The following is a 17,208-nucleotide window of genomic DNA, read 5'->3' on the forward strand; positions in this document are numbered from 1 at the left end:
TATATTTTCTTATATATATGAAATCATCAATTATATCTAGGTAACTTATAATTTTTAATGCAATGTAAATGGTTTCTATACTTTATTATTTAGGGAAAAATGACATGAAAAACAGACCAGATTTTTTTCCAGACATTTTTTGATCTGCTCTTGGTTGAACTAATAAGTGCAAAACCCAGGGATATGGAAAGCAGACTATACATCTGAATTTTGAGTTAATGCCCACTCCATCTCAGAAAAAAAAGTACCTATTAAGTGAAATGAGGATGACAGCAATTTCTCCAGAATAGAAAGAGAATGTGCACCTAAGCTCCTGGAATGCAAGTGACATGAATTTCTCCCGCTGGCAAGCCTGTCATCCTTTGGTGTAAGCACTGGCAACTAAGGTTTCTAAGGATTCTTCTGAGCCACTAAAGTCTTCTTTCATCTTGGCACCAGGAGTAACAGCATATGAAGGAGGGCAAAATGTCCTTCCTATGCCGGTTGTAGTTGTTAGTGAAGATGCTTCCCGGTTTTCCACCATCCTCACTTCAATCTTTAGAGCAGAAAAGAATAACCACCAAATCCAGCTGCAGATGTGAGTAAAAAGAATGAATGAATTCAAAGACTCACACATTTATTTATTTGATACATATTTATGTTATTATTAAATAAACTTTAATAGTATTATATATTCCTTTTGAAATAAATATTAACTATATTTGATGTTTATTTTTTTATTTTTGAAATAATTAGTAGGTATTCCCTACCTACTGTTCTTTTATTAAAATTTATAAAAAATCTAAATCTGTATATTTATCTAATCAACACTTTATTTACCAATAAAGGTGGGGAATAAAAACATCTACCAGTAGGGAGTCATACCAGTTTAGACTTTATAATCTAGTGAAGAGAGACAAACATTAAGTAAGTATACCCACGATTTTAACAGAATAAGTGCAATATCTGCTCAGCAAATATTGCTGTTGAGTGAATAACACATACTATTATAGAAAGAAACTGGGGGAGGGAAGGCAAAGGGGACTTGGAATATGTGGTTGGTGAAGTCATTTCTGCAGATTCAAGCAGAGGCAGGACAATCTCTGCTTTCTTTAGGATCATCCTAAAGTTTTTCAGCAGCCTGAACTTGAGTTAGAGGAAACTGTGTAGCATCTGGGATGTGGCACCAGGTTTTTAGTGTCCCTTGTGTTTTAGAATAAGCCATGTGAAGCCATGTGGTCACATGAAAGCAATAGGAGGGCTTCTGCAGCTAAGTGATGAAATCTCTCAGGGTATTGATATTGAGGTAACCTCTGTTTTCTATTTTGTTCTTATTTAAATGTCTTTCAAAAGTCTTTTAGAATCACAAGTGAAGGAAGACCCTCAGAGATGGGTCTGAGTCCACAATGATTGTCCTTCTCTTGAATCAAGAATTTTATATATATTTTATAATTTCTGTAATTTTTCAACTCTACATATATTTAAAACTTAAAACATTATTTGTGATTTTTTAGTATAAGATTCAATGACTCCTATGATTAGACAACATAGGAAATATTTGGCTAATACTTTCATGATGATTTTTTTCTCTCTCATTTTCTTTAAAGCTCTTGAAAATTAAGGATACCTTATGATATGTTTGTGTCCACTCTTTGTAAAGAAATATAATACCATAAATTCCTTATGTAACATGGTCAATTAATTTTTTTCATGTACAAAAGATTTGGCAATAAAATGCACTTAATTTTGCTATTTTCCTCCTTTCTGTTCAGATTTATTTTAAAGGAGTTTCTGTTGAATGCTGAATATTTATCTACAAGTTAACTGACAGTGAGTTCCCTATTTCCAAAATTTCCATTTTGTCTTTCTGCAATATATACATGGATTTGGCATGTGAGTTATTTATGCTTAGAAACAGTGTATTAAAAAGTAGCAAAGTGACAGATGTACATCCAGAAGGATATTCAAATTGATTTTCTTTTCCTAATACCCTTTTTCCCCAAAATTCCCTCTAACTTTATATATCATTCCACATAACTGGGTTTATTGTTATGATGTATGGTTTTAGATTTACTATTTTCTACTCACTTGATACATTTGAAAAAAAATATATTTGTGAATACCAATAAGATGTAGTTTATGTTTTTTAGGTTGTTATTCTTTCTCTTTAAAATCTTTCTTTTAGTAAATGGAACACATTTATAGAAAATAATCTAGGTTAATCAAATATTCATCTATATCTTTATGATCTCTTAGTTGGATTATCTTTCACTCAACTTGGCATTTAGATTTATTTTGCTTTGGATTTTCTGTTTATGTGACATCTGTGTAATATGTTGATCGGTTACAGAAATGACATAGAAATTGTAGGACTCCTATTTTCTGAGTAAATTGGAAATCAAATAAATTATAAATTGGCATCATCTTTTTTATAGAAAGAAATGTGAAGAAGGAAGGAAGGAAGGGAGTGAGGTAGGAAAAGGGAAGGGAGGATAAGAAGGAAGGAGGGAAGGTGGAAGGAAGGAAATAGAAAGGGAGGGAAGTGGAGTCAGGGGAAGGAAAGGGAGAAATGAAGAAAGGAAGGAAGATCTCAGGCTTTCCTAATATTTTAGTCAACTTTTTTGCCACTGTGACCAAAAGACCTGACAAAGACAATGAGGAGGAAGAAAAGAGGTCTCAGTCCATACATGGTTGACTCTGCTGCTTTGTGCCTAAGGTGAGGAAGAACACCATGATGGAAGGATTTAGAGAAGAAAGCAGCTCGCCACAGGGCTACAGGAAGAGAGCTCTGCTCACCAGGTCAAAATACGTACCCAAGGGCACTCCCACAGTGACCTACTTCCTCCAGTCACACCCTACCTGCCTATAGGTTACCATCCAGTTAATCCCTGTTGGTGGATTAATCATTGGATTAAAATTCACTGATCAGTTCAAAGCCCTCATAATCCAATCATTACACCTCTACAGTTTCTTGCTTTGTCCCACACATAAGCTTGGGGGAGATGCTTCTTATGTAAAGCAGAACACCTAACTTTAGAGAAATGGAATTATAAAGCTTAAAAGGACATCAGAAATAATCAAGCCTAATAATTCCCATCTTCTTAGAGTATGAAGGTTTATTTTTAACATACTTTTTTTTTCATGACTCCACATAATATTAAGTGCTCTTTCAGAAAATGTTGATAAAAATATGTGCAAAGCAATTTCATGAATTTAGTGACATTTTAAAATCAAAGTATATTTCATTAGAATCATAGGATCTGAATACGTTTGTGGAATTAGTGTTTATATGCAGAAAACATGTGACATTCTGGCTGGAAACAGTAAGGTTTAGGATTTGAAAAAGTTTTGAAATATAGTAATATAGTAACAGAGCTTCTGGGGCAGACTGTTGTCCACTTGGTAAGCATAGAACTTCTTTAAATCACTTTTTCATATTTTAAAAGTGAAACAAAGAGAAGAAGAAACTTGTCAAAGATGGTACCTAAAAATTTGGATTTATATTTGTGCAAGTCAAGTGATCTTTCCAAAACCACCCTCATATAAAGTTTGTCAGTAAAGTACCTAGTAACTAAAATAAGAAACTTTAAGTAAAGATAACTTTAGCTTATATATTTTTTAAAAATGTGTGATTATCTCAATGTGGTTGCTTGCATTAATGTATCATATTTAGGCCAGATTTAGTAAGTAAGCTACAGTTAAAGTAAAAATATTGACTTATGCTAGATAGGTAATATTGGTAATTTATTGAATTGTTTTATATTAATAAATAACCAAAGAAAATAGTAATTTACTAAGTGAACATTTAGTTAAAAATTCACATATATGATTCTTCAGATCTGATAAACTATATTCCTGTTCATAGAGATCTATAAATATTTTTTACTTATTACTTGAATGGCCACAGCATATAAAAGACTTACTGGTTACTAAATTTAAATTTCAAGTTATAGATAAACAGCTTTTGTACTGTGTATAATTCGTCATTGTATTTCTAACATCTCTATGAGCAATAGAGAATTCCTAGTTAGCTCGTGAAGGTTTAGGCATCTGCTATTATCAGGAACAGTGGGACTGGCTCCTGAATGAGGTAGGTCATGCATTGTACAGCACAGACATGTTTTGAAAAGAACAAGAGAATCTCAGGGGAATTTAACTGACTGCACATTCTTGCATTTGAGCTAGTTATATGCCTGCATAGATGCTAAGATGTCTGTAAAAATTCAAGAGGAAAAAGTTTAAATTCAATGCTCTTTTACTGTAAGTTTTGATAAACCATTACCTAGAACAACAACAAAAGTGATTTTTGCTTTCTGCTGTAGTTGTTATATAGTAACGTTTTATTTTTAAACTTTCAAATATTTGTTTTGCTATGTACTGACAATATCGTGGATAGTGCTTAGGAGAATCATTAGTCATCATAAAATGAAGTGTGACAGAATGAAAAAAATTAGTATTAATTTTTGATGACATTTCAAGTATATGTATATAAAATTATGATAATTTGTGATTTTAACAAATTCTTTATAGACCATTGTACATATGAATGAACATTTCTGTGAATGAGGCTGAGGCTACTGTGTAAAGGTGTCCAAAGAGAAGCCACTGGATGCAAATCAAAGCCTAGAATTCAGGCTCACTGGGGGTTGCAAACATTGAAAGTGAATGGGGAGAGTAAAAGAGCAAATTATATTTTAGATACCCAGATTCCATAATATGCTATTAAAGGCACTGATGCTAGCTTTCATATATCATGATTTTAAATACTGTTGCTCTATTGATGTAACAAAGTGTCTGGGAATTCAATGATCAACTCAGTCCTGAGATTACTTTGGGGCCATCTTTACTGAGGTCACCTTTCTATTTCTTGGCATGGAGAGAGATGTATTATAGGTGTTGAATTGTTGTTGTACTTGTTGGCATAATCAGTTTGACATTCTCATTTGAAAATTTCTTTTGTATTATTATTATTTTATTTTTTAAAATTTTACTGGGCAGAAAGCTTCTCCTTGAGGGGGTGCTTCTCTCCTGGTTGCCAGTCACATGGCGTTGTTGTATCTTGGCTTCAGCTGACCTGGGTCCTAGCTCCAGGCATAGACAAACAATTTCTTACAAACACTGGGTCTCTTGCTTGCCCTTAAGGAAGTCCTTCATCTTATGATTGATCTGCACACAATTCTAATACTTATACTTTTTTTTTTTTTTGGTTCTTTTGAAGCTACATTTTTTTTTTTTTTTTTTTTGGTGGTGCTGGAGATTGAACCCAGGGTCTTGTTCATGCAAAGCAAGCACCCTATCAATGGAGCTATAGGCCCAGCCCAAAACTAATTTACATTTTCTATCAGGAAGCCATTGTCTCCTATGATCCATCATGCATCCACAGTGGGGGATGAAAAAAAATCATTTACTGATAAGGTCATTTGCAGACAAAAACAAATATTTGTTACTTTTCACCCACTTTAATAACTTTAAAACATTGTTTAAAAATGAAAATTTGAGCACATGCCAGTAATCTCAGCAGCTCAGGAGGCTGAGGCACGAGGATCAGGAGTTCAAAGCCAGTCTCAGCAAAAGCAAGACACTAAGCAACTTAGTAAGACTCTGTTTCTAAATCAAATACAAAATAGGACTGTGGATGTGGCCCAGTGGTTGAGTGCCCCTGAGTTCAATTCCCAGTAACAAAAGAAAAAAAAGAAAAGAAAAGAAAATTTGTGGCAAGTTTTAAATTTATATTCCCTACTATGCTATGTGTGTGGGGGGGACTATCAAGGGAATTCCTCCTGTGCTCTCCAAAAAGAGTATCCAATACTTTTAAATTCTACACGTAAGACTACTCAAACCAGTCTCCCCAAATTTAATGATGAGCCACTCAGATGGTTTTTAGTGACGGAGACTCTTGCTTATCTGGTTATTCAGACTCCTTTAAAACATCATATTTAAAAAGAGTATTTTTCCTAAACCAAGCAACTATCAGAATAACTGTTGAGCAGCCTTAGGTAAGATGTGAGGCCACCTTAGACTGATATAATTCCAGCCTAAAACATCAGAATCTACATTTTAGGAAATTTGTGCAACCATATTGAGGAGTCAGTTATTCCTACAATATGCAGTACTAAATTGAAATACTAAAATTATGAGGTGGCTTTCCCAATAATGGTTTCAAGGATTTGGTGGATTTTAAAGCATCATTGAAATTAAAGACAATAGAAGTATACAGATATATTGAAATCATATCCAGAGTTTGTTTTGCAAACTACTGGTATTCCTTCCCAAAGACAGACATTTCACAATAGGTCTGGGTTGTACACAAGTATCTGGGAGTTAGATGACATGAAAGAGGAAAGTAAGTCAAAATTAGAATCCTAGTTCTTCAGGCATCTGGAGAAGATAATGGGGTCATAAGCCAATGGAGATCATGGTTAACCTTAAGTGCTACACAAGAATGCCCTGAAATGTATATCCAAATGAATTCCTAATTCCTCTATGCTAACATTACACTTAATTTGCTCTTGTGGGATAGGTATTGCTTTTTTAATCATATAGACATTATTTTATTGCATTTCTTTCTCTACACTGGACTGGGAGCCCCTGGAGGACAGACAGCTCCTTGATCATAGCCATACCCAGTGATCCTCTTTGACATGGGTTTCCAAGGCTGAAATACACCTCTACTGCCCTCAGACTTTGTCAGTTTTCCATTTTCTGCACAAAACACCAACAGTGTGTGTTTCTTGTGGACATCTAGATTATAGTGAGACTCACAGGAACTCTACAAGACAGATTTACTAATTGCTTACGGCCCAGTAATAATTAATATATTTACAGGTAATACAAGGATATAATAACTATATGTAGTTGTGATTATTTTGGAATTCTACTTTCTTAAGTAGAGTGGTTTTAATAATATTTAAAATCCTTCCAAGGGCTAAATTTTTGGATTCTACAAGATTTGTGCTTACTGTGGCAGTGCAGTTCCCTTTTTCCAAGAAAACAATACTACAAATATTTAGACTATTCTTAAGACTGATGAATAGTCTAGAAGGTGAGACGTGAGAGGAAGGTGTACTACCTATTAAGACGAAAGAATTTTATTTAATAAATTCTGGTGCATTTAAGCAACATAATGGGAAAATACTCATTCTAGTAAAGCTCATTTTGAGAGCATTTTCAGGGCTCATACCATGGACTAGATATAGATAAAACTCTCATGAATTTTTTTCCAATACACCAGGAAACTGGTAGAACAATCCTTGGGTAGACTGGTAAGGTAAATGCTGGTCAAGCCCTTTATAGGTCCTAAAATGAGCTTTATTAGTAATGTAAACCCTAGGTCACAGATTATTGCAAAGAAATCCGGGAATTTCCCAAGAAGTGAGAATATTTATTTTGTCTCCATGGCTTTCACCAGTTGCAAAAACTGAGACCAAAATCATTTGGGAAAACCATGTTTCCAATATTCTTTTCAATTTGCTTCTGTGGCAATTTAGTCAAACAACCTGCTTGGAAATAAGCTATTTGCAGAACCGAGGTGGGGGAAAACCTGCCACAGTATATAATTCACTGAGTAGGTTTTGGCTCCCACTCTGCCAATCCATTTTAAACAGTGGCCACTGCCCTGCATCTAGCAATACATATGATCAAGCAATTTAGCACAAAAAGAGAAAGGCCCCACGACTTGGCATCGTTGTGGACATTTATCTTTGAGAAAACCAAATGGATCCAACTTTTGCCAGAGTTTAATAGCAAAGCTGTCACATTTTACACAAATGAGTATCCAGTCTGTTAGCGAATGGCAAGAGGGAATGGGGAGGAGGGGAGAGAAGGAGTGGGACTGCTGACTGGACTGTTTTCAAAGTGGCTCCAGTTTTTAGGGGAGGGGCTGGGGATGCTCCGCTGGCAGGAGAGACGAAGTAGTTAAAAATTATTACTAGCTAGGGGCCGGAACCTCGGGATGTGGGTATATAAGACCCGGCTTCCAGCGCAGAGCCGCTGGTGCTGCTGCTGCTGCTGCTGCTGTTGTGAGAGTCGCTATCAGAGCGCAGGGGTTCAGCAGCTCAGTATCTAGAGGCCAAAGGAGAGAAGCAGGGGTAACTGTCGGGTCCAAACTGGGGTTCCTGCTTCACCTCCGGAACAGATACAGGACCTCCTAACTTCTGTCCCCTAACCCCCAAACGCGCATCCCTGAAGTTCTGCGCTCTAGTTCAGCACACGCGCGTGGCACAGACACGCCTGGCGACAGGTCCTTGCCCAGGGCGATGCCTGCAAGAGTCCTGGAGGCTGGGTTCGGGCGGAGGGATTAGGACCCAGCAGGGAGACAGGAAGGCTGCGGAGTTAGAACCGCCCGCTGCACCACGGGTGGAGGCTGCCTGGGCTCCACGCACACCTGCTGCTGCCGCTTTGCCGCGATGATCCGGGTGGTCTCACTGCTCCTGGGTGCAGCGCTCCTCTGCAGCCACGGAGCCTTCTGCCGCCGGGTGGTCAGCGGTGAGTCAGGGGTCCGCCAGCCAAGCGGACTGCATGGGACAAGGGACCATGAGGCACCGTGGGCAGCCTGTCCCAGGGTGGAGCCGGTCTCAAAGGTTGGAAACCTGTACGGGTTGGGGGATCGGAAAGAGATGGGGGAAAATGGATGGTTTTATTCTTACTCGTTTTCTTCCAAACACATAGGAAAAAAGTTTATTTTTTTTTCTTAGTGTCTAGCCCAGAAGCTGCGGAGCAAACTCTTGCTAAATAATGAAAGGTAGACTCTTTTGCAGGAGTGATTTCCACTTTCTTTGTAAGACAGTTGACCACAAGGCAAAGGCAGGGTTGGGCACCTGCAAAAGGGGCGGGGTAGGGTGGAGGCCTGTGGATCCTGGAAACTGAGGAGCTTCCACAGAAATGCCACCCCCTGTTGGCCTGACTCCATGTCAGTTCCCTCACCATATTCACAGGGGTGATTTCTGAGACCAGACCAGTTCTGTGCTGGTCGCTCAAGGATGCCTGTGCAAAGCAGCCTTTGTTCTCAGCAGGCCAGGCAAGGAATGAGGGACAGGTTGTTCTGCACAGACGCCTTTCCTTTGCACACCTCTTTCCAAGATAAAGGCCTCAGAAAATTAAGTCAATTGAGGAGTTGGATTGAGGTGTATTTGGTAACCACTGCAGGTTCGTGCATACAGAAGGTATAAAATTAAGTTTGTCAAATTAGTGCAAGGGAAATAGATAAAATTGGCAAGCTTCCCAGCTTTATCTCTGATTTTTCTTTTTCGGTGTTCACTGTCTTGTTGAGCTATTTATATGTCATATAAATAGCTCCCTTCCATTTTTTTTTTTTTGGAAAAAGACTCAAAATATATGTAGATTCTTAGTGGTTAGGATGATGTGAATAGGGCCCTACTTGAAGGTTATACATAGCCATGTTGGTCATTGTAGAATTACCTTGCTGTGCTTATATTAAACTGTTACAATAAACATTTGTTGGATGCACATGGGCATATATTTTAAGGGTGAAAGGGCCTTTTTTTTCTTTTTACATAAAAAGGACTTACCTCCCTTTTCATATCTTGTGCATCTGTACAACAGGTGTCACTAGATGTAGAGATAGATGACAGCAACTTAATCAGTTGTGAAGCCGGACCTGTAGAACATGGCACATTAAACTTAATTGTTACTGATCTTCCCTTCAGCAATGAGTGTTGTTCCACAATGACAGAATATAATTCTGGAAAGTGTGCTTATCAATCATTCTCCACTAACTCTTTTTCAGGAAGTGCAGAAGCTATGACCCCCCCCCCCCAATTTTTGCTGAGAATAAAAAGTTCACTGCAAGGAACTATCTAACAGTTTAAATTACATATTTGCCTGTATCAACAAGAAAATTTCATGAAAATGAACGAGTATCAGAGACCATGCTTTGAGCATGAGGTGTTTTTTAAACAAATAGAAACACTTTCTTGACTTAAAAAATAATTTTCGATGTGTTCTTGTTTACATGCCTTAAAATTTAAAGGAAGGAAAAAGATTCCTAAAGTAAAAATAAAACTTAATGAAATTGCTGACAAAAAGTTTATTTTGTGTTCTTTCAGTACATAAATAATTCCAAACCTTTCACTCTATTTTCCTATTAAGAATTTATAGGCATCTTGAAGGTGACATCTGGAAAATTTCTAATTAACTGAACATGATCTATTTGATTTAATATAAATGATGATGTTTACTTGATATTAAGACAATTACTTGGTTATGTTTTTCTTATGTGTAATTAGATTGTCTTTACTCATAAAATTCACATTTGAAATTTAAACATCTGTAAATTGATTTGTGACTTTCATGCTTTGATAATTTGTTTTCCAAAAGATAAACTTCAGCCATGATGAGTTGAGCAGAGAGCAGCCAAATGCTTGTCATCTTTGAAGCAGGGTTTCCTAACAGGTCTGCTGGTATGCCCTGACCTTCTCATGCCACTGAGACCATTAACTAAATCTCTTCTAAAGTGTCTGAGAACTGAAGAAGCCTCTTTGGGGCCATTTTATTTGGAACATACATCATATGAAATAAAGTTTCTATTTATTAAATTTCAATAAAATACTTCATAATTTCTAGGTAGTACACTAAAATATCCCTCAAAAAACACTCTCACAAAATAATTCTTGATAGAGATTTGTTAGTTTAATATTTAAAGATATTCAATAATATAGTTTCCAATAGTACTAAATACATTATTTTTAAAGTTCAGAACATTATTTAAAAATAAGATGAAATTATTTTAGTAAACAAATACCATTTAAAACAACTTCATCATTATATTCTACCCATAAGATTTAGTAGCATAGAAGAGTGATAAGGAACTATTTTAATTCATGAATAAACAATATATATATATATATATATATATATATAACTGTGGTGATAGTAATTAAAGAGTATTTGTGGAATTTATGTTCTAAGTGAGGAAGTATTTTGAGGAACTTAGACATGGACTGATTTCTTACTAGACACAGATGTGTAGAGAATATTTATGGGGGATGAATTCATTTAATTTTGTAATGTTACTAGTAAGTAGTGACATCTTTAAAACAAAGGTAAGAGAATTTTACCTGTGCTTCATGGATACATATGAAAAACGAGGCTGAAAATTCGGGTCTCTAAGTTGCCAGAATATGTCTAAGAACAAGCAACATTTTTAAACATTTGAAGTATTTTTAAATAATGCATTTATTTATTTAACTTATGCTTTCTCTTTTCTATGCACACAGCATTGGTCCCTAGCCTGCTTATGCTGCAAAAATGGCATTAAGTGTATTTCATGGCACCTCCAGATTTCTCCCAAATACTTTAAAGTTATTAGTTTAATCTTATTACAACTGCCATATCATTTATTTCAGAGACAGGGTGATTTAGAAGCTTCTATTTCTATCTTGCAGATAACATAGAGTATTGCAAATTCATTGTTGGTGAGAAGAATACTATAGGTTAGTATAATAGTAAAGGAGATACAAGAGAACTGCTGGGTGTATCTCAGCCTGTGCAACAATTTCATGACATCATCAAAAGCAAAAGAAAAAATGATGACCATGCAGTTTCCAAATATGCAATTACTTTAAGTATCTCTTGGACAAGGAGGGAACAAATTAATTTCATTACTAGTCATTTAATAAACTACCCATTTATCAAAATCATTATTCCTTAACTGCCGTTTGTCATAATTTTATAGTTTTGGTTTTGCCACTTTTTCCTAAAGATGGAAATTCCTATACATTAATGTTAGAAAAGAGGCAGTAACAGATAAAGAGATACAGAGGGTAATCCAGCTGATGCTTTGCCAATAATTTTTACTCTTTCCAACTGCCTTTTGTATCAGGCAGTTGCACACAGTGGATGGGTGTACACAGCTGTGAGGCAAGATTGCTTCTCTCACCATTTTAGCATATCATTGAAAATCTAACACAAATATAACTTGGCGAGTTACTTTATTTTGGGAATACATTTAGTTTGGGTCTAATTTGTTTTGTTTAGCATATAAAAGGGCTAGATTAAACTTCATTAAGTACATATATGGTTTGAAAAGTCTGAGACAACATGTATTCCAATATTAACTCTGGTCTAAATTCACTAAAAGTAAATTCAAAGGCTACCTAGAAAAAAGTTCTTAATGCACAAAACTTTCCATCCACTAATCAATAATTACTCCCTGTAATCAATAATTGATCAATGCTAGTGATTACAATAGATAACATGCACAATGTATATCTTTGTATCTTCAGTATCTTTGTTCATGAAATATTTCATTGGTATTTTTTGTTTGAGATAAATATGGAGACAACATCAAAATCAGGTTAAATGAATTGCAGAGCCTGAAAGGTGGTTTAACCCCCTGCTTTGACACCTGTGATATGTGGGAAATTGGAAAAATCATTAAACTTCTCTGCCTCCTTTGTCTCATTTTAAAAATGATGAAAACACCTACATCACAGGTGTGCCTGGAGAACTAAATGGTTTCAAACACAGTTGTGCAAATTGTGCTGTGCTCAGAAATGCATATCAAGAAGATAAGAGGAACAAAGATTGGTAAGTGCTGTGCCTAAAGAGGAAGCTTCCTAGAGACGAAGGAAACACTTCCTGGTTGAACAGGTGGTAAGGGGGACTTCTTAGCCATCCAGCGTCAGGAGAGATCATGTTTTCCTAATTTATCCAATTACATGGATTGAGATGGAAGTGAGGTACTGCACTCTAAATTATTGATAAATGGCAGGATGTGGTTATTATGTTATTTATACAAAACTCATAAACACTCTGATTTCTTTTTAGGAAAGAAAATTCAGACCAGGAAAATTTAAGTAATTCCAATACCCATAACCCATGTGTACATTGGAAACTTGTTCTTTCTGATTGGAAGAGTGGACTCTTCAGTCACACTGTTACATAATTTCGTTTATTACTCTAATCTCTATTTCAAATAACAGGATTTTGGAAAAAAAACAACAACAACACTAAGTCTCATCCCTTTCTCAGAAAGCTTGTAGTATTTCCCAGCTGCAGAAGTAGGGCTTGCTTTTGCAACCGGCATCCATAAAATGACCCATGACTGCAGATTTGATTTTATATGAGTATGATCTCCATCTGTAGTGCACTCTGTAACTAAGTGCATTATAAAATATCTGATGCAAAAACAAAGTTTCTATAATAAAATGTTTTACTTAAAATAAAAATTCTTAAGGGATTGGTGTACTGAGACCTAAAAGCAGAACACTCAAGCTTAATAGCATTCCCTTTCTCTTTAGTTAAAAAAATATTGGCATGTTTCTCAGAGGTCATGCTATTCAGTACATTGTAACATCAATATTAATTTTAGTGAGATTTTGAAGAAGGTAGAAAGGAATTATGAAAAATTATTTTATAGACTTCTATTGAAATGTCCAAAGTTCATTATCTCTAATTTTTCGTAATTAGAGATAATGCATAATTAAAAGTAAGAATTTATAATATGTCTTCTATGTTTTGATTGAACAAATATGATCTAAATTCAATACTTACCTAACACTTATAGTATTTGATTATAGTTTGGGACATAAGAAAAGTTTTGCCACCTTCATAATTATTGTATATTCAACTATAAGAAAATAAATAATAAAAGCAAAATAAAATTAGCTAATCGATCCTTTCTATTCTGAAAGAAAAAAACAAATGCCATGACTTTATGACTTTGGCCTTGCTTTTTACATCATTCCCCAAAGAACTTCAAAGCTCTGCCATTATTTAGCTCTACAGGAATTTTCATAACTAAGGAAAAACACAAGACATCTATTAATGGTAATAGTAGCAGAATTTTAGTTGTGAGTGATAGGAATGTTTATTTTAGAAGCCATGACTAAGAATTATCTCCAAATAAAAGTATGTGCATATATATCTGGGTGTGTGTACGTGTGTATATATATGCAAATGAAATAATAGGGTGAATATTTCAGTACAGAAAAACTTAATTATATATTTCTTAGATTTAAACTGTATTAATCTCCTGGTGTGTATTCAGAGTATGTTAATGAAAATGAGTGCAATGACACTATCTTAGATTTTATTTTTCTCCATATATTTTTAAAAACTTGGGTGGAAGCTCTTTTGTCTGTCTCTCATATATAATCCCATAATTAAAGAATTTTTCCAACTACAGATACTGGGTTACAGTTATTTAGCATTAGTATAAAGCTAATCTTAGTATAATAAAAAACACTATAATCATTCTAGGAATACTTACCTTTCCCATAAAATATGGAAGGTTTTAGTTGAATATTCATTTGAAAGTAAGAGACAGGGGAATTCTCCATGTGATCTCACAGAAAGAAGGAGGTAATCATAATTGTTCTCTAGGAAGATTAGCATTTACAGAAGTGGGAAAGTTGCTTCCAGAATATCTGCATTAACAGAAGGTTTCTGGGAATTAGGACAACATTTGTTTCCCAGCTGTTGGAGTTCCACAGTGATAGCAGCCAAATGGGATCAGTTGAAATGCAGCAAGAGGTTCAGAAGCTTCTGCTTCTGCTGATTTTGCTGTAACTTGGACAAAATTTGCACAATAAGGTAGAAATCTGTAGTAAAATAGAATTGGATATAAAGAAATTCACAGTGTCAGCTTTAACTGATTATATGTAAACCATTAAAAAATTGTGTAATGTATCCATAATTTCTTGGAAATTGCCTTGCTAGTGGTTTTTTATTTCAAAACCTGAAGGCACAGTTAATATTTAGTCAATACCATTTGGAGTTCATATATCTGTTCCCATTTAAAATTGGCTACTGTCCTTATCCCCCGTGGGTCCCTTTTCTGTGCAGCCATCACAATCTCCACTTCTTCATCCAGGACTCATGTACCATTCCATTATCCACAACCAAAGATTGCCTGCTGCAAAGAGTGTCAAGGCTCTCTGTTGTCCAGAGTCCATGTGCTATTAGTTGTCAATTATTTTAAATATATTACCTGTCTATACAGTTTTTTATTATCATTTTATTTATTCTATAAATTAACAGTAGTGTTAGGAGTTTCCATATGATACTTAAATCTGTCCTCTGCATTTTATTAGAACTGCTGTCTTAATTTTACAAATGAATTGATTCTCATCACTATTTTTGTATCCTCATCACTGGTTAATCATCTGGCACTTATTTTTTAATATATTGCAGGAAATCAGTTGTGATTTTTTGCATATAAATCATAGCCAGGCATCTCCTGATATATGCTGGCTTTGTTACAAATAAATACAATTTACTTGTTAAAACATCTGACTTTTCTGTTTTTTTTTTATTTGAAATCTTTTTGACATCTTATAAAACAATCTTCTTGGAAAATTTAACATTTCAAAAGTCTGGAATCAAATCCAAGTTTTGAAAGTTCTTGGATTAAAAAGTTAGACAAATTGGAAACTCAAGGGAATGTAGTTAAGACACACTTGGAGACTCAGAAATATGTAAAGAATGTAGCAGATGAAAATAAACACGGATTGCTCTTAAAATACAAGCATAAAAATATGGGCTCAATAGCACAATAGGAACAACCATTTTAAACAATGAAATCATCACAAAATCTAATAATGTATAAGGATAAATTTTAAAACAATATTTATATTAGAGTTAACCATTGGAACTTCCATTATCTCATCTCAAAGATTATTTATTTTCAGACCAAAGCCTGAAGCTTCCTGCTGAAGTCTCTTTTACTTGTTTCCCAAGGTCATTCATACTTAGCATGTTATTTTTTGTTAACAGTGAGTTTAGTCAGTCTGTTAATTTGTTCATATTTTTCAGTATTCTGTTGCTGTTTCCAGATCACAGTTAATAAGACAAAGGAGAAAACGGGCTGGCTTGCTGGCATTGCTGGAATCATTATTTTATGTTCTCAGCTTGTGTCAAGATTCTGAGTGCTTGTCACTCTGACACTGTTGTGAGGTTAATGGCCTTCTGCTGATTTCTGCTCCCTTCTGTCTGAGTGTTATCATAGGTCATTAATTGCTGATTCTGGGGAGTTGGGTGGATATGATATACTTGCTCAGTGTGCTGTACTGTAATTAAGAGTATAAATTTTGAAAGCTGTATGATTTTTACAAGTATTGAAGTATGTAACACCCTCTAAACCCAAACTACTGATAGTTTAGTGTGGTGAGCCGTTCCTGCGGACTGTGGTCGCCATTACATGATGGCGCTGGCTCCGTTGTGGTCTGTGAAGGACAACTCCATATCAAAGAGAGTTGGCGTGTTCCCAGCTCCTTATCAGAGAAAGTTGGCGTGTCATTTTCTAGCACCCTGTGAGAAGGGTACACGTGGCAGCTTTGCATTGGGGTTCGCGGTGCTTTATTAAGGCTGGGAGGGGCATCCGAGGAAGTAGTAGTAGAAGAATTATTAGAAGAATATCAAGGGCCTGAATAAACTGCTGAAAGAAGATTCCTGAGTCGCGTCTTCCTTGCGGGCAAGGGGGGTCGCGACAGTTTAGAGAAATAGTTGAAAAAGGCCTTCAAACCCAACAAGAGTAATGTTTATGCAGATGAACTGTAAGAAAGTAGTAAAAATATCTTAACTGATTAGAAAAGTATTTTGACTTAGTTTTACAGAAAATACTAAATGGTCTATTTTACAGGACCCAAAACATCAGAACAGGACTAAGAGTTTGCAAAGTTAACAATGGAGGTTAGAGATGAACATTAAACACCAAGGAAAACCAAAACAAGAAAGCATGATCTTTCTGGAGATAGTCTTTATAATCTTGGCACTATATGCTTGGTGGTGAAAGATAAGGGAAACATGAGCAGTAGAATAATTGGAATTCTGTTGCTGGTGAAGTTAGATAAATCCTGTCTACTGTGATGTTCTTTTACATATGGCTTGAATGTGACCCAATAGGATCATTCATAATTGAAGTTTTGCCACTAATTAAAAAAATATTCTGCCTAATATGTATGTGAAATTCTATTTTAAATGTTTATTTTAAGCAAAATCTTGTTGCTTATGTATTTACAACTTCATAGATGTTTTTACCAGAAGAAAATTTATGATGTCATAAAATTAAGTTTGAGAAAAAGGTGATGTTCCATTGAGAAATTTCAAGAGTCATCTTGAACTGCTGTGTAGTTCTGGATAACAAAACAAATGTATTCAAAAATATATAATGCTTTTTAAAGTCAGTAGATTTTGGGATAGGTGATTAAGTGCAGTGCTAAAACTTACAAATGGCTTTAATATACATGTAAAAGGTAAAGATTACATTTT

The 17,208-nt window shown here is 35.2% G+C and overlaps 1 protein-coding gene across 4 annotated transcripts in view; it reads left to right on the top strand.

Annotated features, from left to right (window-relative positions):
* The window catches only part of Chodl (chondrolectin), a 389,655-nt gene that overhangs the window by 359,552 nt on the left and 12,895 nt on the right, over positions 1-17,208 (top strand). The window contains exon 1 of one of the 4 annotated variants that reach the window (XM_013358188.4): positions 7,912-8,463. The exons of 2 other annotated variants lie outside the window; for them this stretch is intronic. In XM_013358188.4, coding sequence (XP_013213642.1) covers positions 8,385-8,463 — 79 coding nt within the window. In that variant the 5' untranslated portion in view covers positions 7,912-8,384. Of the gene's footprint in view, positions 1-7,911; positions 8,464-17,208 lie in introns of those variants that run through there. One more of the 4 variants, XM_005324320.5, reaches the window with a different exon arrangement.

This window comes from Ictidomys tridecemlineatus, chromosome 3, assembly GCF_052094955.1.
Source record: "Ictidomys tridecemlineatus isolate mIctTri1 chromosome 3, mIctTri1.hap1, whole genome shotgun sequence".
In the NCBI taxonomy this organism is placed as follows: domain Eukaryota; kingdom Metazoa; phylum Chordata; class Mammalia; order Rodentia; family Sciuridae; genus Ictidomys; species Ictidomys tridecemlineatus.